Raw genomic sequence first — 26,601 nt, 5'->3', positions numbered from 1 at the left:
TTTAGTTTTATTTAAGGTGCAGATTAAACTCTCAGTTTTCTAACAATATAATATTTAGTTCTCACCTGTCATTAGTGGCTCGTGTGGCAGAATTTAAACTTGAGGATACATGTTTGTTGCTAAAAATTTACTTACTCATGGCAAGGATGATGGTGAAGGGGGTAGAGTGGAGATAGTCGCAATGGTTTCGGCTTTAGGTTGTGATAGGGTGCAGGGCTATTGGATAGGCTGTGGGTCACCAGACTCCCACTGCTGATTAGGAATTGACCTGATGATGGGCGGCTCATATAGCCTACAGCCTTGGAGACTGATGAGACCTCAGCTGGGATGACAAACTCAGGAATGAATTGGACTGGGACCCCCGTTGCAGGATCAGACTGAGGATTAGCTGAGATGTTACTGGTGACATTAACATGAAGGTGGCCAGGAAAATCTGATAACCCATCAACTACTACTCTTCAGAGTTTTGCTACACTTTTTTTTAAGGATTCACGTTCCTGGCATGTCCGTGTTGGATGGCAGGCCAAAAAAACTCATTGTTCATATACATTTCTACTATGTAAAAGACCTCACCCCTGCATGCTCTTGCCAAGCAAACAGCCTCCTGTGGTGAGATAAAGCTGCAGCTCTGTGCATAACATCCTGACCAAACATGGCTCATCCATGTAAAGGAATAAGGACATAGTCCCAGCTGTAACCACATCCTTCTGTGTGCTGTTAAGGACAGCTGGTACATCAAGTGACACTGTGCGGCCCTTGTGCATGTTGTCACTGTCACCATACTATAGACATATAGGCTATTGTGTGTGGGCTGTGTTTGCTCAGGTGCTACTGGACATTCCCTGAGATATTCCAGACCGTATGTGATTTATATCCCATTGTCCTGATGTTACAGTTGACCATGTTTATGCCATTTGCTGTAGAATCTAGTTTCCTATTGAAGTTCTTGCTTTTTTTTTTTGTCATCAGTGCACAAGTTAACAATTCTGAGTGACATCTACATTTACTATACCATCAGCCATTGCTTGATTAAGTTTACAAAAAGATTTGATACGAATTAATATGGTTTATCGCTGCCTTTCAACCTAAGAAAGCAGCACAGCAAGACTGGAGTCTCTGCAGTAGCATCAGGATTTTGATGATAAAATTAGCAGAGAAAATGGAGGCCACTCGTTCTGTGACACGAATCTTCAAATAATTTCCCCCCCTCTCAGCTCCACTATCTTTGTAGTGACAGGCCTTTAAAGCTAAAAATATTATAAGAAAGCCTCAAAGTGACAACTGGAAATGTGTCTGAATCTGCCAAATCTTTAGAAAAAAAAAAGAGAGAAAGATTTTCCTTGATCCAGAGGGAGAACTGCAGCCCTCCATCCTCTGTGCTTTGTGCCTTTAAGAGACACATAGGAGCGTCTGTTTGGCTGCTCTCCAGAGATTGGAGTGAAGAAATCCATTTGATGCTAATATAGCCAGACAGTCAGCAATGGGTTATGCACAGTCATGGCTCCATAGTGCACAAAAAACATGGTGGTCAGCGTGGTCCAGGGGAAAGTCCAGGATGCATCTGCCCACACTGCTCCCACAGGATATCATGTTACAGAAATACACCAACAGCTCCATAATGTCAGGGCGTTGTTGCAGGGCCAGCTGTGTGCACCAGGAGAAAGGTGTGGTTTATCTACTGTCAGTCTGTCAGATTCTGTGATTCAGTAACAACTGGGTGAATTAATATCATTTTTTAGTGATGAGCTTAAAAGCGCTGCATTGTAGCATGATGTCATGACACATCATGTTTTATTCATCATCAAATGTGATCAGCAGAGTGGCTGTCTGCCTCTAATGGCTTCAGGACTGCAATGCAGAGTTTGGGGGCTGACGGGAAAATCACTACCATTATGAGTGGATGCCAGCAGCAAAGGGGAGGGTCTAAAACAATGCGAGGGGGTTTATGGGAAATGAGGTTTTTTAAATGGGAGGAAATTGTACCAGAAAAATGTCTTCCTGCCTTAAAACTGGATCCTTCAACAACACCCACCCACATCCCTTTCTCCATCGCATTGAATGTCATCGTGGAACAACTGTCCGGGAGTGGGGTTTCAGCATGGATGTATGGTTGTCAGCCCTTTCAACACTGTCTGCGTCGACAATGACTACGCGCACACCACGCCCCGAGAGGTGCAGCACCGCTATGAGCTCGACAGGGACGAAAAACCACAAAACCGGAAATGTGTGTTCCGCTCGAGTAGCCTACTGCCAAAGGAGAAGGACACACAATGGACCAAACAGACAAGTACAGGATGAAATAAGAGTAATAACATAGCTTGTCAGTGTGTGCCAAAAAAGCAGTAGCCTGCATGTTTTCAACATGACTTTCTGTGTTTTAGGCTATAATTTCGGGAACATGGGAAAAACATTCAATCAGATGCAAACTAAAAAAAAAGGTGTATTATTTTAAAAATAAATAAATAAAAGGACCTACCCAGAAATGCAATGACGTAGCTACTGTGTTTACCACATATGACGTTGACATAATGGTATGCCTTTTTATCCCACAGTCTATGGATATTTGTCATCCATAAGGTGTCACATAGTATGTCCTCCTCCTCCTGATATATGACGAGAGAAGTTCTAATCCATCAACCATTCATTTTTAATACTTAAATGTATGACCATTCAATTTAATATTATAACTAGGCTACAACATACATTGACAGGCCTTGGTATGTCTATATTCATGTAACATCAGTGTAGGCCTACAACATTTAAGCATACACATCCATATTTGCATTAGCTACATACATGTTTGTCATTAATCTTCTAGTTTATATGAAATATCCATCCATGTATCCGCATACAGCTGACATTTACATGCATTTTAACATGCAAAAACAGTATCTACAATTCATATGTGAAGCTGATTATGGGACATTTGAACTACTATAGACATTATGTTTGATATGTATTTTAAATGTTGGTTTATACAGATTTAGTCACCATTATAGTATCACAAGTACGTAAAATACAGTCGAAAACTCCTGAGATGGAAATTAAAGCGAATTTGAAAGTAGGTGTGGTGAGACATGAATAGCCTACAGTTATATAATAATGTAATAATAACCACAGAATAGTCAGGGCTGGTGGCTTTATGTGGTCTGCACAGGTTGGCTATTGTTTGTTCTCATTTGCATCTTTGTAACACTGGTTTACAGAATTACATAAAGTAGCCTATTTTAGAGAACTAATATGATCACATTCAACATTTAAAACTCTTCAGTCAGTGGCACTGACACACATAAAAGTGTTTCTTTGCTGGTAAAATGATGTGATTGAGGAGTATGTGTACATCCAAAACCCTGAGCAGGTGTTGATACAATGATAAAACCACAACATAGAGGACTTACTTCTGCATTGTCTGCGTTTATTCTCTTTATTCAGCAACAAACAGTTGGACAACGGAAGAACAAACCTCAAAGAAAGCACGAGACAATCAGGTTTCGTCACTGTCTGGATTTCTGACAGTGTTGTCTGTGAGGTGGAGTCACCACGTTTCTGTCTGAGAACCTGCAGTCACAAGGGGGCGCTCTATGTCAGCCTACAACATGGAGGATGGTGATCAAACGGATATGTTTGAAACCATGGAGATTTCACTGTCATCTATTACTGTAACACAGCACTAACGATTGCCTCCACATAAAGTGAGAATTTAGCTTTGACCGTGTGAGATTCAGTTACACAGAGTATAAATTCATCTGTTGCACAAGCTGTTTAGTGCTTTACCATCTTATAACAGGCAGTGGTGAATTCTGGGTAAATAAGGTGTGAAAAAAATGTCAGACTGAGGAAGAACATCAAATTACTCAGCTCAATTTTCCCCTCACTAACTGTTACAAACACGTTTTAATTTTGAAATTTAACAAAGACTGAAAAATTATAATCTGGAAAAACAGACAAACAAAAAGACAAAACAATCACTTAGTCTCTAAAAGTCTTCCCGTTTGTCAATGATATCTTATTGTTGCCATGGGAAAATTGGTCATAAGACTGAGATGTCTGAAGTTTTTGGCTTCGAATGAGCCAGTCTGTAGCTACTCTTGAGAGACTGGTCTATGAACATGACTGACCAGTCTGAGATATGAAACCAGTGTTTTTTATTCTGTTTAAATAAAATTACTGCCTAGTCATGAATATTGAGAGAAAAAAAACATAGAGTTTATTCATTTATTCAAATGTAAATGTGATAGGCTACTTGTTACTTCTCTTGTGGTTTTAAACTGGTGCTGATTTCATGAAAGCTAATATGTAAAATGGTTTACAGGGAAGTGTTGTCACTAGCTGAATTATACTCAGTGTGAAAGGCTTGTAACACAATCTATCATCTATCAGCTCACATTTTTGTGTCCTGTTTTTCATACAAGAGGAAGAGCAGGGAACAGTGTTTTGTTGTGTTATGCTGCCACCTAGTGGAAGTTTTCTGAACTAAATTTGAACTGGTGAAGACAGTTCTTTGCCTCATTAAAACACTTCTCTGGAAACCGTCCAAGTTTTTTTTTTTTCTTTGTCTTAACTGTAACCACAAACCCAGCTGTCCAACTACATTCACTTGAACCACAAGCCCTGTCATCAGATCATACACGAGACAACCACATTAAAAACACCACCTTTGTTCATTACACACCACAGAGAACAATGGATCATAGTGTTCAGAACCTGTAGCGCCAGAAATGTTTGTTCTCAATAACAGAATGAGGAAATTTCATGTTCTCTAAAAAGCATTCAGGACTCGGTAACAGTATCTGAATACTTGCATACAGTAAAATATAATTTTGGTAGGCTATACAAATGAGGAACACATAAGGGAACTTAATCAGTCTTTAAGGGAAGCAAGAAGAAAACACAGGGATGTTATTGAAGAGAATTTTGCCTCTATGGACTCTAAGAAACTCTGGGTCTCCATCAAAGCTGCTACTAACATGACAACACATAGGAAGTGCCTCACAACAACATGTAATGAGCTGAGCAAAGCTAATGAACTTAACAATTTCTTTCTCAGATTTGATACACATGATTTTTCTCTGGAATGCAATACTGTACTGCAGTCAATTACAACTGACCCCTGTTCAAGGTTAGTAGTTGACCCTTTCCAAATTCAGTCACTTTTCAGCCACGTATGTAAAAAGAAGTCTGCAGGCCCCGATGGCATCTCTGCTTTCCTATTGAACACCTTTGCAGCAGAGCTAACCCCAGCATGGTGCCCTGTTTTCCAGAAATCTGCAGACTCTCATTTAGTTCCTGCCCTCTGGAAAAGAGCTACCATTGTTCCCATCCCAAAGAAATCTTGTCCCACAGAAAATAATGATTTTAGACCGGTGGCTTTAACTTCTATTGTCATGAAATGTTTTGAAAAATATATGGTATCCATGCTTAAATGTGACGTTAAATCAGAACTAGACCCACTACAGTTTGCCTATAGGCAGGGGAGGAGCACAGACGATGCAATTAACAGCATCACCCATCTGACTCTCAGGCACCTGGAAGATCCCAAGGCCTATGCACGCCTTTTGTTTGTTGATTTTAGCTCAGCTTTTAACACACTGCAGCCTCATCTGCTCCTACAGAAACTGACCCAGATGAATGTTAATCCCTTTATTATTAAATGGTTTTATTCTTTTTTAACAGATAGAACCCAAAATGTCAGAATTAACGACTCAATCTCTGAATTCAAATGCATTAATACAGGTGCACCACAGGGCTGCGTAAGTTCACCGGTCCTGTTTACACTGTATACAAATGACTGCACTAACTCTCTTCCCGGCAACATGTTTTTTAAATTTTCAGACGACACAGCCATTCTCAGCCTGCTCCACCAGAACTCAGACCCCTCATCATACTTCACAGAAGTGAACAATTTTGTTCAGTGGTGTGATGAGAACTACCTCATTATCAACACAAAAAAAACTGAGGAGATGGTGCTGGACCCCCGGTCAGTGGGGGATCATACCCCACTGGCCATACATGGGGAGGAAATTAAACAGGTCACATCCTACAGGTACCTGGGCATCCAGATGGATAACCTCTTCAGCTGGAGTGATCATGTTGATTTGGTCTGTTGTCGCTTACAGCAAAGGCTGTATTTTTTACGTAGGCTGAGGGTGTTTGGGGTCAGTCAAAACATTATGTTTCTTTTTTATCAGGCAGTAATAGAGAGCGTTATTAGATATGGCATAACAGCATGGTATGGTAACCTCTCTGCACAGTCTAAAGCCAAGCTGCAGCGCCTGGTCTATACGGCTATGAAGGTGATGGGGAGGACTGACAAACCCTCCCTCCAGTCCATCTACGAGCAGTCTGTAGTCAGGCAGGCACGGAGGGTTTTGTCAGACCCGTCCCACATCCTTCTGGAAAACTACGAGCTCTTGCCTTCCGGTAGAAGGTATAGACTCCCTAAATGCAGACTGAATCGTTTTAAATTCTCTTTTGTACCCACCTCCATCAAACTTTTAAACAGCTCTGTAGATGGTGTACGCTGAGGCCTGGGAGGTGTGCAATAACTCTTGTTTTTATTTTTTATCTGGGAGATGTGCAATAACTGATGCTTGTTTGTCTGTTTGTTTGTTTACTTTTTAATCTGTTAACCCTTGACTGGGTGTGTCATGAGTGTGTGTGTACATGTCAACTGTCATTTATGTATTTTATGTATATTAAGGCAGCTTTTTTACCATGCACTGAGTCCACAACAAATTTCCCCTGTGGGACATTAAAGTTTATTCTATTCTATTCTATTCTATATAAAATCAAACTCAGGTGAATTATTCAGCCTCAAGATCATGCCTGTGTACTGGATAAGGCCAAAGGACCTCATCCACATCACAAGCTATGTTCTAGGCAACAGGGGAAAACCCCTCTGGTGTGTCAGATCCAATCTTGGCCTGGCTCCATAATTACATCACCACAGGCCATTTCCATAGCCTGCAGGCTCTCATAGGGTGGTTGGCCCGAAGAAAGGGAGGGATGGTGGAAAGCAAACATTCATGAAGGCTGGGTTGTTATTGAACCAAGCTTGCAAACCAACAAAATATCTGAAAGACCACCCACATTGTGGTCTTTTATGCAATGTATAGGTGAATGAGTATATTTCTCAGAGAAAGAGAGTGTTGTGTGCATGAGAGTTTAATAGTAAATAAAAGAAAGTGACTGTGCTGAAAAACTTTTTCTCCAACTCAATCATACTGTTGTGGTGATATAAGAAGTTATAGGTATGTGGTTAAACTATAGGCTAACCCAACCCTAAAAACCATAAACACAAATTCCACAGTGATTCATCTTTTTATTTTTTACTGAATCTTGACATGATCAAATACAATCTCCATTTGCAATTTTTTATTGAATGTTCATTTATTAATTCATTCGTTTGTTTTCTTATGTACAGCATGGAACATGAGGTATGGTGGCATGTTGAACTGCAGGGATGGTCCAGGTCATCTACAGCAGTGTGCAGGTTTTCCTTTGGCTCCCTCCGGCATCCTGTCCAGAGGTATTGTGTGTTCCACCAGCTGTAAAATTCACAGCCTTTATGCTGAAAAGTAACAGTAAATATTGGTGTAACATGAAATCGTCAATGATGATGATGAAACTGAAGCATCAACAGCTGCTGCTGTGGGAAACATGCAGCAGATGAACAAGTGTCTTGCGACACTCTGTTAACGACACTGTGTTAACATTGTAAATATTTGAGCTAATGTCAGATGTGACTTTATTTTTACTGTGATTATTTCAGATAGTAGTTGGATGTATGGGAGACATTTACAACAATCTACTAATGTGTTATCTATAGAAGTTGCTAATTTCTTTTCAATATAAAGCTGGAATTCTCAAAACAATCAACAAATGATATATAGATGTAAAATAAGTAACGTATATAGCTGTTAAATTGAATAAATATGTTGAAAGGAAAAATATACAATGTTTACATGATATCTAGTATAGTAAACATGGTAAACATGCTTAATGTATTTAGACAATAAAATAGACTCAGCGGTAACATCTTACCTAGTTTGAGGACATTTTTCTCAAAGTATCCTGCCATGTTCATGTTACCAGCCGGCCGATACTGCCCCACAACAAAGGCCTTTTTGCCATCAGTGGCCATGCCCACGCCCAGTTCAGTGCTATCCTTCCACACCACCTGAGTGAAGTGACCTATACAGGAGGAAGCACCATAGTAAGTCAGGTGAAAGTGTGGAGTTTAAAATGACATTTTAAACCTACATCCAAAACTAAATGAGACTGACTAACATCTTAAAAATTACAACACAAGATCGATGTAAAGCTGTTTTTAGCTGAACAACATATCACATAGCAGCATTACAAACCAAAGACTTCATCTAGTCTTAGGCTTTAACTATTAAATTATGCATTTTAGATTCACATTTATTTAAATTATGATCAGGTGTGGGATACTTCACCAGTGTTGCCAGTGAATCCAGGCTCGCCCCAGTTGTAATCCTTGATCTCACTGTACCATGAATCCACAGCTTCTTTCCCTGTGGGAGAAAACATTTGCATTAGTGGTTGTTTTATAGCCTGAATGTAGGTGCTCGGTTTGACTCACCGGTGACAGCAAAGAATATTGAACTGAATCATTGGAAATACAAAACAGTTCCTTTAATATGGATTCCCATCTCAATAAAGCTATATAAATGAGATGATGAATATAAGGAATATGTAAATATAAAAATATAGGAGAGTGAATAAATATTTATTATTTAAAAAAAATACTTGAATAAATATTATTTACTGTATTTATTTCAGGGGACTTTTGTTATTTAACTCCACATTTAATTATTACTGTAGTCCCTGAAGACTTTTATTTCCTAATGCCACAATCATCTCTTTTTATTTCCATGTGTTATGTTCAAAAGTCGAGTAGTGTGGTTTTCTCACAGATTCAAGCCTAAGCAACAGCCCCAGAACAGCTATATAAAAATATTAATTAAAAATCTTCAGACATCTCTATGAAAAACTAAAATATAATTAAAGGCTATTTACCTGTTACTCACTTTTAATTTTTACACATTTGACCTAATTTATTTATTTGGGGGCTTATTTCATAGCTGCATGTTGTTATTTTTATTTTTATGTTTATGTTTATATTTATTTATTTAACATTCCAAACTTTTAAGCTTCTGAATCTGTGTGTGAAAATAACTGCATAACAGAATATGTTAGCAAATGCAAGAGTAAGACATCACTCACTGTGATGTGGAAAGTTTGACTGACTGAGTTATACAAAAGAATGACTTGATAAAAGAATGAAAAATAAAATAAAAATAATGCACCTGTCAGTGTGATGGTTGCAGAGCTGTACATGTTGTAGACGTTCTCTCCGTCATTTGTCTGGCTGTGAGCCAGGGTGCCGCTTGCCAGCAGGTGGTCGGCCCATTTCTGAGCTGTAGCGGTCAGCTCACTGTTGAGGGTCATAGGAGGGGTGTTGTGCTTTGCCCTGTAGGCGTTGTGGGTTTCCAGGAACTCCTTCTGAAAGCTTGCATCTGGAAAACAAAATACATTATCAACTGATGAGACATTAGTGCAGATAAGTAGCATAACTGTGGAACAACCACTGAGGATATAGACAGTATGAATCCTGCCCGTGATGATGATGCAGAACTCAAAGCAAATAGTGCACTGACCTGTCATTTTTGTGTTTGGTTGTGGAGGCTGAAAGGAAAACACATCAATTAAAATGAGAGGAAAAAAAGACAACAAATTCACAAATAATTTCAACAAATACTCTCAGGGTGGTGATAATTAAAAAGTGCAATAATCTAAACATAAACGCCCTCCTCTGCCTGCAGTGATCTGTGGCTCTCACCTGAGTCTCTCTGTTTTCTGAAGGTCTGGAAGACACCGTTTCCTCTTGTTTCTTGCAGCAGGTATTTATTTACAGACGCGGTACCTCTCCTCCCTCACCATACATGTAGGAGGAGACTCACACCCAGCCTCTGCTTGTAATTATTTTACTGTACCACTTCTTTTTTTATGACTGGAATTGCATGGTGCTGCTGTTTGCAGGATGTTCCACATTCTGCCCGCATATTTTATATCACATGAAACCTGCAGATCATAAACACATTTTCTTAAGAAAAGGTTATCCATCTGTGTACTGATTGTTTCCTTTTTCCGGATTTGTCCACATGATGGTCATGTAAAGATTAATAACTGCCCAGCCTGGGTTAACACCCTGGATTTAGTGAAGTGTCTTTTGAATAAAATTGATTAATAAAACAGCTGAAGAGCTGAAAGACAACATGTAAACAGAGAGTAAATGAGTCACAACAAGTTGCGGGGCCTCAGACAGGTTGTGGTAAACTTTTCTCCTTACCATCTGACAGCAATTGCCTGTTGCTGGTGGTTTTAACAAGCTGAGGCCTGAATTAAACACAGACACAGTCTAAGGACTGCGAAAGCACATGAACCTCATTAGATCACTAAAAACACACTCCCACATCCTTAATACTTTTAATCACCACAAATTCAACAGTGGCATCAAGATTATCAAAAAAGCTGAACCTGTTTTTTCCTCAGCAGTATTTGCATGATTAGGAAGAAGTCGGGTTTATCGATAATCTCAGTACCAGCATTTAGTGGTTACTTACAAAGAAAAATCAACAAAATACACATTTGACACGACATTTTTTCATTAATCCAGCCCTGCAGCATTCCTGTTTGTGGTGTTAACCAAAACAGCCCAGCATCATGTGTCCCTTGTTTTGACTCCTGACAGTAATGAATGCTTGTGCAATGCATGCCTTTAATTACCACACACTGCACTGATAATGGTGACATGATGAATTGTGTCTTGGTCAACTGTCACTGTGTCGTTCTCAACTGTCTAAAGCTCACAAAAGTAAAGCTTAGATTTTGTGTCAAAGGTTAACTCAGTTGCTGAATAATATACTTTTGGTTTGTTTGTTTGATTCTTCCTCTTTTTTTTTGAGCTGGCAGTATAGCTGTATCAACTAGATCCTCCATGAGTCAGTTTCTGGATTTACCCTGGGTGTGAGGAGCCGGGTGGGTGTGTGTGGACACCCGTAAACATCTGGCTGAACACCACTCAGACGGAGTATGAGGGGGGTCACCACCACCACCACTGCAAACAACAAGCTGCTCAGAGGAATGCTCTGATTATTGTGTTTCCTCATGCAGCCCTGAACCTGAACCCAAGCATGAACATTACATTCAAGAGTTGGATGTTTCATAAGAACTGGAACAATATAGGTCCACCATGGATGATTGACCGTGTTGGCAAATCATCAGTGGTGTAACTTTGTCTTACACACTCGGGTAAGAACATTATTTGATAAAGAGTGTATAGTATAAGCCCTATGAATGGTGCATCTCAATGTTTTCTTCTGCCATTACACTAAAAAAGTGGACATGGACATGCTCTAAATGTATTTGCAGCAGGCAATTAAGGCTGTGTCAGCTGAAATAGAGACCTATACAGTGAACTTCATCCGGCCTGAGAAGTAGTAGTAGTGTGTGATTTTGTTTGATCTGATGGCACTGTGACCTGACTCAAGCTGCAAAAAAGGGATGGAGTTGATGTTTGACACAGAGTTATGTTTCCTCATCTGCAGCAGTTCCTAAAGCATCCTCACTCTCTTCATAGAAACCACTGGATTCAAGGAGCGATGTCTAGAAACAAATTGCGACACAGTGCAGCGTCACACTGGTCAGTAATGTGCTCATTGCTTGTGTGGCAAGGTGAAGAGGGCCCGGGCGGGGATTGAACCCACACCTCCCGGGTAAGAGTCATGCGCGCTTGCCAGTCACCCAAAGGGACATCCCTTTGGCCAAGTAGCCAGGGCACATGATCAATTGGAGGCATAGTGACAGGACCACCACTGTCACACTTGCAACTCTGTTAACTCACTTAAGTAAGGTTAAATTGAGTATTAATGAGTCGTATCCGTTTTGTCTCATTTCGCACAACCTTTACCAATGTAAAGTGTAAAAAAAGACTCACAAAAAGTCCCATATACAAAATTAGACCTAAGTAAAAGTGTATGGGAGCAAAATATCCAAAGGGACTCAACAGCACCTTAAACTCTTAAAACCAATGAAAAGAAGCTGTAGGCCTAAGCACATGAATGCTACAGGACAGGACACTCTAGTAGTTAGTAACAATGTGTGATTACTGACAGCTAATAGAAAGTGAGAAGCAAGCAAACCTGTTATTTAAAAGAAAATGGGTTATAGAACTACAGTATGAATGGTTTATTGGATGTTACACCCGATACACTCCCATGAATAAGTATATGTTTAACCCTATGAACATGCATCTCTCAGTAGCTGTTAAAAAAATAATAATACATGGTCACACCTGAACCTGTCTCGTGAGCTCCAGACCAATGCCTTATATAATGTGTACTGCATGTGACCTGGGTGTGAATCCCAATTCTTCCCTTTTTGAATGCCGATAAAAACACAGTTTTGTGCATTTTAGCAGAATTGTTTAACCAGTGGATCAGCTGGATCAGCATCAACACATCAATCTCAGTTCCACATCCATATTCAGTTGTTATGAAGTAATATTCAGTTAGAGTTGTGGTTCTGCCAGGCTCCTTACCAGGTCTCATAAATCACACCACATCACCCCCGTTCTGTTCTCTCTTCACTGGCTTCCGGTACATTTCAGGATTCACTTCAAAATATTGGTTATTACCTATCAGGCCATTCATGGACAAGCTCCCACCTACATCTCTGAACTCCTAAAACCCTACACCACTTCCAGACCGTTACGTTCCTCATACCAAGGCCTGCTCCATGTCCCCCGCACTAGGCTCATTACAAAAGGTGACAGGGCTTTTGAATCCGTTGCACCAAGGCTTTGGAATGACCTGCCTCCAGAATTGAGAGCTGCTTCCTCAGTCATATCATTTAAAAAGCAGCTAAAAACCCACTTATTTACTCTTGCCTTTTATTAACTCTTTTACACTGTAACCAATGTATTGCGATTGTTCTATGCATTGTTGTTGTTGTTGTTGTTGTTGTTGATTGTTTCCCTGTCGGTCAAATGTTGACTGATCGTGTACAGCACCTTGTGACTGCTGTCTGTGAAAGGTGCTATATAAATAAATTTTCCTTCCTTCCTTCCTTCTGATGAATACAAGTCCAGTTGCCAACTTCGATTTTTAATGTTTGATATATAATTCATATACACATACTGATACATGTACATGTATGATTTTATATTTATATGTTTTTTTTTAAATATGTAAATTGTCTGTGGGTCTGTTACAGTTGAATATGGATGTGTGTTAAAGGAACGCAGTGCCCAACATTTTCACTGGCATGACACATTTGCGACAAACTATCATTACTGTGGGTGTTAAACAAAGGATTCAATGCCTTCATGTGCAGACAGACATATATGCCCCATAGTCTGTACTATATGTGCTCTCTGATTGTTAGTGGTCTGATTTGCATTTAGCCCGACAGGAACCTGTTTTGACATGTGTTTAGTATGATGAACTTTACTGTCAACTATAATTATACGGTGGACAGATCGCTCCGCTTCATACAAAGAGACAGACCTTTAATTATGAGCAGTGTACAATGTAAAAAATATGATGAAAATGTTGAAAGAGACAAGGCCTGGAGGGCACTGTGAGATTACTGTATGTTTGCAAAGTGATGAAGTGTTGTGTGAGTGGCATTGAAAAGTGCTGCCCTTGCTGTCTGTAATATGACAAACCATGTTTCTTCTGCTTCTTTTTTTTTTTTTTTTTAGGTCTTTCTCCTTTTACCGCCTTTAAACTGGTGTTACAAAATGACAGGAATGCAGCTCTGCAGAGACTGAGTCTGCCCTGCTGTTATAGATGACATCCAGACATGAGAGAGGTTAAAAGCAGTGGTGTAGTCTACGTGATACCCACTAAAAATGCATTAATATTTCAGTATATCCACTACAATAAAACTCTATGATACAGGTATAAACGGTGTACCCACTACAAAAATTTGACTACACCACTGGTTGTGTATGATGATTGTGTGTGTGTTCTCGTGTTTTTTCTTTGTAGATGAGGCTTGGAAAAACAGAAACGGGGGGAGGAAAGTGGCAGAGAGGAAGAGAGAGGGGTCGGTGGGCAAAAGTGTGTGGCCAAGGTCAATAAGGAATAGTTTTAACTTTGATTGGTCAGAGTCTGATCAGAGACATTTGGGCACTGAGCCACAGAGTGATTATACATAGGGAGCAGGATTTTTAAATCAGTTCTCTGAGCGTCAGGTAGCCTCTAGGGGGAATTAATATAACTGAGATGTGGTCATATACCCTTCAGGACCTTTGCAGCAGCATTCTGCAGAGGATGCAGATGATGCAGTAAGAAGACCTACTGATGAGGCACTGGTGTAATCTAATCTACTGGAAATAAAGGTGTGGGTGATGATCCTGTCAAAGTCTTGCAGTGACCTGAAGTTTCTGATTTGATGTAACTGTGCATGGAAATTCAATTTTAATCAAGTCACAGGTGCTGAGAAGCTGCATCACCTCTTCATTGGAAAGATAAACACAGTACAATCCATTTATGTCTCAATTCTGTTATTGTTATGTTGATTGCTACTGTAATCAAGCTGATCCATACCTTGTTGAAGTTGAAGAACGGATAAGACCAGCTGTGTGACCCCCTTGGTCACAAAGTGTAACCTCTCCTGTGTTATAAGAGAAAGCTGGCTTCATTTTCCTCTATACAACTCTGTGACATGAAGACTCCAGTTAAACTTGCTGTTACAGCCACATTAAGCACACTGGAATTCAGACTGAGGGTGTTTAGGCTACAGTAGGTTTTTATATGGGGCCACTATGCATATGAACAGTGGAACAAGACGTAAATGTCTGTGATCAGGTTTATCAGACTCATTTGACTGAATTTGAATTGAAACCTCCTTTAACTTTTACTATAAAACCACAAGAGGCACAAACACATAAACAAACATAAAACATAAAGAATTCTTTAGGTTGTCAAACAGTTGATGAGGGGCTCATAAATGGTTTTTATTGAAAAAGGATGTACCATATGCTCTCAGGACTCATTATGATTCCTGTTCACCAGGACCACCAAATTAAAAGTGTAGGGAGTAAAGCAATAATAACAGTGCCTGTGTCATTAATAGAGGAAGCTGCTTCCATTAAAATGTTCTAATACTGCCACATATTTGGATAATTGCCAATTAAAGCCTTTACAACAATTAAAAAATGTGACAAGTGAAACAAACAAAAAACTTTCCCATAGCCCTTTTTCCACTGGTTAAACAATTCTGCTAAGATGCACAAAACTGTGTTTTTATCGGCATTCAAAAAGGGAAGAATTGGGATTCACACCCAGGTCACATGAAGTACACATTATATAAGGCATTGGTCTGGAGCTCACGAGACAGGTTCAGGTGTGACCATGTATTATTATTTTTTTAACAGCTACTGAGAGATGCATGTTCATAGGGTTAAACATATAATTATTCATGGGAGTGTATCGGGTGTAACATCCAATAAACCATTCATACTGTAGTTCTATAACCCATTTTCTTTTAAATAACAGGTTTGCTTGCTTCTCGTTTTCTATTAGCTGTCAGTAATCACATATTGTTACTAACTAGAGTGTCCTGTCCTGTAGCATTCATGTTGTCTATGTCTAGATGTGCACATCAACAGTTGGGACACTCCTGACATTGCCCAAGAGAAAAACAGTGGCCCTAAATCTCAGGTTAGTTTGTGGGCACTTAATATGAGCATACTACTACTTCCTTACTGCAATTTTCTATTTAAGTTTACCTACAGTGGTATTTGTATGAAATGCAGTGTAAACGGACTGGCCTGGATTTGCAAAGCATCACCTGCTTTACATATGAGGAAAAATGCCTTCACCACCACAAATCACCCGCTTTCAAATTTAAAGCTCTCAGCTGCAGCACTTCAAATGTCAGAAGTATTTTCATAACCCAGTAAAACACAGCCTGCTATTTACAACACACAACGTATAATCTAGCTGCAGATTGTCATGTGTAGGTGGTGCCTTAGATTTTCTACACACATGTTATAGCCAGTTTTAACAAGCATAGTCCTCTGTAGTCTGTGAGGACAAGGCAGAGGCTCATGTTTATGGTCTGAGTCAGTCTCTTATATAAGAAGAACTGACTCCTTACATGCTGACACTGTCAAGTTGAATCCATCCATTAGCTACACCTATTATCCTTGTAGGGGAGTAAATTTGAGTGCGTGACAATCTCACACACTCAAATCTACACCTAGCGGCACTTTCCAATGAATCTGATATGTATGCCTTTAAACTATGGGAGGATCCCATTCAGGTATTTAAACCCCTCACAGAAAGGCTGCAGGCCAAAACATATTTGATCCTAACAAGGCAGATTTGCACAAGACTGATAAACTACATTAGCAAAAATAACACATAGGCTACTGAACAGACTAAATTTCCCAATATGCAATTATACACAAAAACATATAATGTACCCTATATCTGAAAAAAAAAAATGGTATGATATAATTAGAATAATGTCATTTAGTCTGTATGTTTTTCCTATTCAATTTGTAGCCTATATGCAGACTATCAGCAATGACAGTAAACAGGTGTTGTGTCAGTGGCCTATTATAAATTCCGGGCAAATTCAACCTGGGGCTATAGTTTTCTAATATTTTAGGTCTAAAAGAAGAAGATTCTCAAGATTTTCATTTTAATTGCTCTGTGTCCCCGCATCGCCACAGCAGCGTATAATGGGAGCAGACCGATCTTACCTGTTAAGACTGTTTACATCCCTCAAAACCGGTCTGTTGTATTTAGTCTTGTGTGTCTTTCAGTTCCTTGTCGGATTATTGTTTGTTTGTCATGGTGTTCTGTTCCTGCCTGTTAAGTATTAAATGTCAGTTTGCAAGTACTGTCTGTGTTCGCGCCTGCGTTTCCTCCTGCTTTCCTCATCCTCACATATCTTGCTTGTTCAATGAAATGTCTCTGTAGATGATGATAAACAAAATATTACACAATGTTACAGTTCATACGGCACAGAATGTACCACACAAACAACTTCTGCAGTCACCAACTGTCACTGCTAGCAAGTCAGACCCACACACCCACCTTTTTTTTTTTTTTTTTACACACCCACCCTAGCAAACCCTCATTTCTGGAGATCCACACAATGCTGAACCAGAACCAAACACACTAACTACATGATGGCAGATGTGTTACCATACATGCTCTAGTCTAGACAGATTCACATACTGTAGGCTACTGGTCCCAATATTGGAACTAATGGATTAGATGGACTCTATAGTCGGCTCAAAAGCCTGAGCTAGTAAGTGGAATGTTTGTGTTAATATAAGTCTTAAATAGTTATATCTTCCGACAGCAATCACTTAGACTCCCACCCTATTTTGAAACAAAAACGCATAAAATTCCATGCTCAGATTATTATAGCTGTAGCTTCTGAACCACTTTGACTATATCCATAAATGAGGGCTTGCCACTTCAGGTAGCCTATTACTGGAACAGAGCAGTGGTCTAGTAAGTGTGCAAAAAATTTAGATTTTTTGTCCGCCTAAAAATTAATAAATGATTAAAAAAAACAAAAAAAAACAGCCTTTGTGACTTTATCCATGAAGGTAAATGAAAGTATGAATCTGTAAGCACACTATCAATGAACACCTGGTTCAAATTTGAAGAAGATAGCACAAAGTATGAGCATTCTGCAGTGTTTTTTTCATGATAAGATCCAGGCGGACATGAGAGTCAAGATGGGGAAAATAGGCTGAATCTGAATCCAAGTCAAGCAATTTATTGAGAATGAAGTCACTCAAATCAATGAATCAATGAATGATTCATGATTGATTTGATTGTCATCAACCCCCCCCCCCCCACACACACACACACACACACACACACGCGGGAGGGGGGAGAGGGGGGGGGCTCCGTCTTCTTCTTCTGCTCCATCTTGTACACATTTACGATGGAATAAGTTAAATCTATATTTATTGTCCATTGACCTTTCCGGAAGCTGGTAACATCAACATCCGTCTTCCTGTAACTTCAAAATAAAAGCGTGAGACCGTCTCCCTCGGTTGAACAGCGGTTGAAACGAGGAAAAAAAAAAGAAAAAGATTTATAACGACGGTTACTTTTGGACTGATATTTTGTGTATTCTTGCACAAAGTAAATGAGAAATTAAATAAAGACAGTGCTAAATTTGAAAAAACAAACAAATAAAAACATAATGAAGCCACAGATACCAAAAATGCCATGTTTAGTGTTGTAGTAAGCCTGGGCAAGCTGAGACTGCAGAAGGGGAGGGGCTTGGGGACGCAGGCGTCCCCCGGGAGTTGAAGAGGTTAAAGCAAGTAAGCGATCCGGTCATTTTGGCTAATGCTGTGTTCCAGGCAGGCTTTTGAAACCGTAAATTACAGCTTCAAGTCACGACTTACGACTTTGTAGCGTTCCAGGCAACCCACTCGTGTTTTTCCGACCTGTTTCACCTGTGAAAGTGCACTATAACGGCCACTCGTAACTTCCGACCCGTGAACTCGTACCAGATCGAACTGGTACGACTTCACAGATCGGAAAAACACGAGTTAAGGTGCAGCCACACTATAACCGACCAAATCGCGGAGCGTCGCGTCGCTCCCATTGAGAATACATTGGGTGGCGCCGTCGGGAGTCGCCGTCGCCGGGCAAAGCATGCTGGGATACACTACGGCGCGACCCAACGTATTTTCAATGAGTGCGACACGATGCTCCGCGATTTCGCTCCCATTGAGAATGCATTGGGTGGCGCCGTCGGGAGTCGCCGTCGCCGGGCAAAGCATGCTGGGATACACTATGGCGTGACCCAACGTATTTTCAATGAGTGCGACACGATGCTCCGCGATTTGGTCGGTTATAGTGTGGCTGCACCTTTACGGGCCGCCTTGAACGCACCATAACGTCTTGTCAGCCGATGGAGTCAGCAGTCCCCACCCTCGTCATGGATCTATTGGTCCTCGTCCCTACGTCACCACATTCAGGCGCATCCCTTGGCTGCACACACAGCCCTTCATGCTGTTCTCTCTCCTCATTGGATAAAACTTGTAGGATACGAGAAAAGTTTTCTCCTCGGCTCAGAGCAGAGCAGAGTGACTGAGAGACCCGTGTTTCGGTCCAAAAACTCTATGTAAGTGATTGCTGTCGGAAGATTTAACTATTTAAGACTTATATTAACACAAAAATATCGCTTACTTCTGCTTTAAACCCCTCACAGAAAGGCTGCAGGCCAAAACATATTTGATCCTAACAAGGCAGATTTGCACAAGACTGATAAACTACATTAGCAGAAATATCACATACTGAACAGACTAAATTTCCCAATATGCAATTATACACAAAAACATATGTACCCTATATCTGAAAAAAAAATGGTATGATATAATTAGAATAATGTCATTTAGTCTGTATGTTTTTCCTATTCAAATTGTAGCCTATATGCAGACTATCAGCAATGACAGTAAACAGGTGTTGTGTCAGTGGCCTATTATAAATTCCGGGCAAATTCAACCTGGGGCTATAGTTTTCTAATATTTTAGGTCTAAAAGAAGAAGATTCTCAAGATTTTCATTTTAATTGCTCTGTGTCCCCGCATCGCCACAGCAGCGTATAATGGGAGCAGACCGATCTTACCTGTTAAAGGGATAGTTCACCCTAGAATGATATTTCGCTCATTATCTACTCACCCTCATGTTGACTAAGGGCTGGAAGAATTATCAGAGTCCACCGTCCCTTCTCTGAGTTACAGGGGGTCTCGGCGTAGCAGTGCATTTCAATGCAACGGTTGCAAAGGGACACCAGAGCTCTTCGTAAAAAAACACACACAAAAAAACATCCAAATACCTCCATGATGCTCGTATGTAATGTCCGTCTTGTGCTGAAGCCCCAAATTGCGTAATTGTCCCGAAAAAAATTAAATAAGTCTATATTTTAAGCTTGTTTGTAGCGGAAGCTTCTCGAAGCTCCTCTTCCTGGTCCGTCCAAATCTCGCGTGATTCGCAGTAACCGCACTGACGCCGGCGCAAATCACGCGAGCTTAAAATATAGACTTATTTAATTTTTTTCGGGACAATTACGCAATTTGGGGCTTCAGCACAAGACGGACATTACATACGAGCATCATGGAGGTATTTGGATGTTTTTTTGTGTGTGTTTTTTTACGAAGAGCTCTGGTGTCCCTTTGCAACCGTTGCATTGAAATGCACTGCTACGCCAAGACCCCCTGTAACTCAGAGAAGGGACGGTGGACTCTGATAATTCTTCCAGCCCTTAGTCAACATGAGGGTGAGTAGATAATGAGCAATATCATTCTAGGGTGAACTATCCCTTTAAGACTGTTTACATCCCTCAAAACCGTTCTGTTGTATTTAGTCTTGTGTGTCTTTCAGTTCCTTGTCGGATTATTGTTTGTTTGTCATGGTGTTCTGTTCCTGCCTGTTAAGTATTAAATGTCAGTTTGCAAGTACTTACCTGTGTTCGCGCCTGCGTTTGGGTCCTCCTGCTTTCCTCATCCTCACATATCTTGCTTGTTCAATGAAATGTCTACAGTCTGTAGATGATGATAAACAAAATATTACACAATGTTACAGTTCATACGGCACAGAATGTACCACACAAACAACTTTTGCAGTCACCAACTGTCACTGCTAGCAAGTCAGACCCACACACCCACCCTTTTTTTTTTTTTTTTACACACCCACCCTAGCAAACCCTCATTTCTGGAGATCCACACAATGCTGAACCAGAACCAAACACACTAACTACATGATGGCAGATACATGCTCTAGTCTAGACAGATTCACATACTGTAGGCTACTGGTCCCAATATTGGAACTAATGGATTAGATGGACTCTATAGTCGGCTCAAAAGCCTGAGCTAGTAAGTGGAATGTTTGTGTTAATATATGTCTTAAATAGTTATCTTCCGACAGCAATCACTTAGAGTGTTTGGTCCAAAACACGGGTCTGTCAGTCACTCTGCTCTGCTGTAAACCGAGGAGAAAACTTTCCTTGTATCCTACAACCTTTATCCAATGAGGAGAGAGAACGGCATGAAGGGCTGTGTGTGCAGCCAAGGGATGCGCGTGAATGTGGTGACGTAGGGACGAGGACCAATAGATCCATGACGAGGGCGGGGGCTGCTAACTTCATCGTCTGACAAGAAGTTAGCCAAAACGACCGGATCACTTACTTCTGCTTTAATTCAGAAGTGAGAAATTGGACTATTTTAAGAAAACAGCTCACAAAGTTTGATTTTGAGGTCACCAATGTTTTCAGTATTAAAAATGTAAAAGCCCAACCAAACCACCACTCAACGACTATTAAAATGAAATTATAAAACTTTTATTTTTATTTTTATGTGCTACATAGGCTACACTAATAGCTCAACACTGCACTACAAACACTCAAACATCCACATTAAACTTCTCATTCAATTATGTTGTTTCCAAAAGGGGGCAACTGTCAAACCTGGCAACGCAGCTTGCGCTTTGTTTACAACCTGACCCAGTGCACGCACGCACGCAGGTTACGATAGCTCCGCTAATAGATCGATTTCTAATAAGAAAAACTAAACGGACAGACACGCGGCGTGGTAAGGAATTGACGTTAAAGAGTGAGAGGAAACAGCATTATGAAAATCAACATGAAGACGCCAGAGAGGGACAAGCAGGCAAAGGCCAAGGTGTTGCTAGCAAAAAAAACTAAAGGTAGGAGGCACACCTAGGCCTACAAGATGAGCTGCAGACACCTGACACAATATAATTCTGAAACTCTGAAAGTTAGTAAGTAAGTGTATTAAATAGCTATAGCTACTTACATTAATTTGCAGCACTTCATGAGATGGCGGGAAGTCTTTTTTTTTTTTAATGCATGCGCCGACTTGGATTTGAGCCAGTCAGAGACACACAGGCTCAGGCAATGAAACGTATCAGGCTAATAGTCCACTAGGGGTGTCTGAATTGTATTTATGATCACTAGTAAGATATCTGTTATTCTGTACCTTTTTTAGGGCGTTTGTTTTTGTAAAAGGAGACGTTGTCTTGCTCGAACTCGCGAAGTCTCGCGTGAAAGTCAAGTTGACGGCTAACTTTACAGGTTGTCTGAAGCTCTCCCGTTTTTTTTTTTTTTTATCAACAAAGGAATATCAATTCGGAGCAACAACGTCTTCATAGCATAGACTGTAAAACGAAGATAAGATTGGTCTGTTCCCATTATAGGCTGGTCCTGCGGCCCATAGTGCGCTGGTGTGTAGGGTAGAGGAGCAGGACTCTGGAGCTCACCAAGGTTTTCCCATAGGGTTTTCCTAGTACTACCACGCAGGGAAGTTACTTCCGGCGTGACCCCGCTCAGATTGCAGCGGAGGCACCATTCATGATCCTATTAACCATTTTCCTATTTATAAACATTATTTTAAGGTCGAAAAATTATAGTGTTAAGCATTTTTCATTTGATTTGAGGCTAATTTTCAGTTTACAACAACTGGTAGAGTCTGATAGATTTTTTGTATAGCTGTTTTAGTACATACAGTTCATTAAACATTAACCAAAGTTACATGGATTTGAAATACGTAGTAGTAAAATATTAATTATTAGCATTTTTTGCAAAGCCCACTGTGTGTGAACAACATATACGGTACTGACAATGATCATAACATAACATGGTGATACAAAAACTGCTCTTGAGTATTAAGCAGTTTGTCATTCAATCTGTTTGTGTGTATTCTTTCTTCTTTTGTTCTCTAGCTACTCGTTATGAGGCAACCTGTAAACTTAATAACTTAATTAATACACTGCTGCAGGAAAATGAACCTGCAGAGCTGACCAAGAGGGTATCTTTCTCTCTCTCTCTCTCTAGTCTGTATACCCAGAAGTCAAAGGCTCTCACAAGGAAAGACCCTGCAGAGCAATTCCTTGCAATGTACAGCGATTCACCACCTTCAGTCATTCATCGTGATAAAAATCCAACAAAGACAGTGGCTGAATTAAAGCGGGAGATCCAAGATCTGAAAGAAGAGAATGCAAATTTGAGGGAATTGGTTGTCCAAGGTATCACTTCTAATCACTTCTTTAACAGTTAGACAACCAAAACACTTTAAAAGACTTTAGCCTTACTTTATATTGTACTAAAGAATGATGTATTGTTTTGTTTGTCATCTTCTGTGTATAGATGTGCCGGAACACTTAAAGACCATGAAAAATGTCATTGATTTGGCTGAAACTCCTAAGAGATCCAGTTTGGAGCTGACCACACCACCACTGCCCCCCCCCAAATTCTCCACAGTCCAGGTCCGGTTCATCATCTGCAGATTCACTGCTGTCCCTCCCCAGAACAGAGACTGTTATTCCATCAACAAGGGACTGCCAGTCGTCCAAGGTAATTGATTTCTAAAGAATAAATAAATCCAGTGCATAAATTGGATCTACTCCCTATCAGATGTACATGTATGAGTATGGAAGATCTAATTTTTGTTTTAATGTCTTAAGTCTCTAGGGGTGAGCAAATTATATTTAAACCCTAAATACGCACATTGTCTCCTTGTTTAAAAAGGCGGAGATCCATCCTGGGACTGGAGTCATGGTAGAGAAACTGGCGTGGGCCTATGCAGTTAATGCAAATTCGGCTACAGTATTTGTGAGGCATCTGCTCACAGCAGTCTTCCCAATGGAGTTACTGCTGGTGAGCAATCTTCAAGGGGGGAAACGAGGCAGAGGAGATGCTCGTCTTCCTCTGGACAAAACTAAACTAGATGCCATCTACAGTAAGTTTTCAACCTTTCATGGTATGTGTTTTGTCAATAGTCCATGCTTTTTTTTTTTTTTTTTTACTGATTTCATACACCATACCAGCATTCTACAGTGTCAGACTTTAGTGTCAGTTGTGTTAAATTCTATGAGACACATGGAGAACATACAGTATCTACCCAACATTTCTACATTGTACTAACTGTATGAGTGTTAATGAAACAAATGCCTTTGCCAAATGGAAGAACGTAATTCATAGAATACTGTCTGATCTTCCCTTGCTTATATACTGTAACACAGGTGCAATATTGGTCTACTCATGACATGCCATTGTAGGCTACCTCATTCTCTCCTGTTTCAAGTGCCTCTGAATTATTTTTTGTCCAACAGCAAATAAACAAATGAATACATTTAGGAAAATAGTCTGAGGTATAATCTTGCATTTGATAGAAGCATCTCTTCATCGAAGGTTATACATTGTGATGTATTTCCTTTTAGTTATCCTCTATGCATCTCCAATACAGTGCAATAAAGCTAGCACCATTAGACATTATATTATGTAATGATGCTTTTTTGGGGTTACTTTCAATTAATTTGATTAATACAGTAATTGTACTGTTTTCTTTTCCATTTTCCCCTATTGTGTTCATATATAGGTGCAATGCTTGAGAGGTGACCTGGGACCCAGCGCTCCAGCATTGGCAGCACAATCAATGCCAAGATCACAGAGCTCCGTGCCAAAGGTAAAATAGTTTCTGTTACAACAACCCCTTAAAACACTGTTTACCACACCACAAACATGATCCACCTGGTCGTAACTGTTACAGTGTCACATTTGTAGCCAAGTTTTACCTGTTAGAGGGAAATTGTTTTAAGTGGGCAGGTTTTGCCCATGTTGATGTTCATTGTAATATCAGTTCACTGCAAATAAAGTCCATCAAATTAAAAGTTTGCCTAACAGCCATTTAATAAACTTATATAAAACATATAAAGACAGCATAATTCACCTGCAAAAAATATTCACTTTTCATTCAGAAAATGTACATATAGTGGTATTTATTCATGTCTTTAAACAGACATAGCAAAAAAAACTGCAAAAATTATATGAAACCTGTATGGAAAACATACGTTGACATGTGCTTTGGAAAGTTATACATTTTTCTTCTATTTCTTTTCCGTATGGGTAAGTCTCCGCAAATATGTCCGCTTGTTTGAAGTAAACAAACCCCTCAGTGTACGTTTGAATAGCCATCTGATGCTGTCTGTGGGGGGGGGGGGGGGGTGCGGTTTTGAAGGATGCAAACAGCCTAAACAGATAAGATCGGTCTGCTCCCATTATAGGTTGGTCATGCGGCCCATAGTGCACTGGTAGTGTAGTAGGTGAGAGGAGCAGGGAGGCCGGGCTTGAGCTCAGATTCTGGAGCTCACCACGGTGTTCCTACCCACGTGACCCCGCTCAGACTGCAGCGGTGGCACCATTCATCCTATTAACCTTTAACCAACATTATTTTAAGGTCGAAAAACGACATAGTGATTTGATTTGAGGCTAATTTTAAGTTTACATTTTACGGTGTCATAGCTCAACACATAGGCTAAATAAATAAAAAAGAATACACTGGTCAGTCAACATCCAAATCAGTCACAGGTCTAAGTTATGGGTGATCTGAGTGTATTATAGAAATAGGCCTACATTACATGAATGTGTACTCATCCAGGCTGCTTGCTGTTGGAATCTGACTGAATAGAAATGGATGCTGACTTTGGATCTGAAGCTTGACACAAGGTAGTGACACAAGGTAGTGTAGGAGAGTAAGAGCTAGGTCACCATGAGAGCCAGGTCACCATGATCTGTACTGATGCCGAACATCAGTCCACCAAACAACAGGAAACATCTGGAACCAGCGTGAAGTGTGCGCTCAGTGTGGAAAACAATAACGACATGTGTAGGACATATTCAAGAACCAGAAGCTCCATTCAAAAACCTAGTAATTGACTATGTTGACATGATAAAGCCAGTACATGGAAAAAGATATATGTTTGTAGTCATCGACAAGTAGCCGAATAGCCTACATGCAGATGGGTTGAGGCGATGCCATCTAAAGACCTAGGAGCAGGAACTGTTATCAACAGTTATTCCAAAATGTTACAAAGCGTTCTCCCATCAAGGTGGACAGGACTGTGTGCCCTAGTCAGACTGTGAGTTCCAATGGTAGTAATGTATGAGGAAGTGAATGAGATAAGTAGGCAGGAAATGGAGTCAGATCAAGATCGAAGATCAAGGTGTGATTTGGGAAGTTGGTCGCCTGTGGGGAAGGCACTATAGGAGAATTTTCCTTATGAAAAGTTTTTTCACTCTTATACATCTTAGTTGTGAACTATCTCATGTACTCCAATTTTAATAAAAAATAATAATATTCCATCCACTAACATATTCTTATTCATATTTATATTGAACATATTAAGGAGAAGGCGGATGACACAGATGACTGAAGATTGCTGCATAGCAGTCGGATGGGAAATTGCCTCTGTGAACTGTTGCAGCTCAGCAGCAGTCATTGACAATATGAGATCGAATGACTTGAAATAAAATTTAAGTGTCTAGAATATACTGCAACATTGCCCCGTGACACTTTGAGGGGGATCTTACACCCAACACGCCCATTAATAATTGAGAGATTAAATTCAACCTTTTAGAAGCATGCGCCTGCAGCAGCTGACATTAACATGGCCTATATGCATTCAGACCCTTACCCCTCAGAACACGAACTTTATTAAGAGCACAT

General features: G+C 40.1%; 1 protein-coding gene across 1 annotated transcript; it reads right to left on the bottom strand.

Annotated features, from left to right (window-relative positions):
* Nucleotides 1-7,270: 7,270 nt before the first annotated feature.
* LOC310990985 (Golgi-associated plant pathogenesis-related protein 1-like) lies at nucleotides 7,271-20,587 on the bottom strand (the record flags this gene model as incomplete). Its single annotated transcript, XM_083978552.1, has 6 exons — nucleotides 7,271-7,281; nucleotides 8,044-8,193; nucleotides 8,460-8,537; nucleotides 9,333-9,542; nucleotides 10,376-10,422; nucleotides 20,547-20,587. 6 exons carry the CDS (start codon nucleotides 20,585-20,587, stop codon nucleotides 7,271-7,273), a joined length of 537 nt encoding a protein of 178 aa, XP_083834678.1.
* Nucleotides 20,588-26,601: the final 6,014 nt, after the last annotated feature.

The sequence above is a fragment of the Trachurus trachurus genome (assembly GCF_905171665.1).
Source record: "Trachurus trachurus genome assembly, chromosome: 9".
NCBI lineage: Eukaryota > Metazoa > Chordata > Actinopteri > Carangiformes > Carangidae > Trachurus > Trachurus trachurus.
This window is presented reverse-complemented; position numbering and strand designations above follow the sequence as displayed.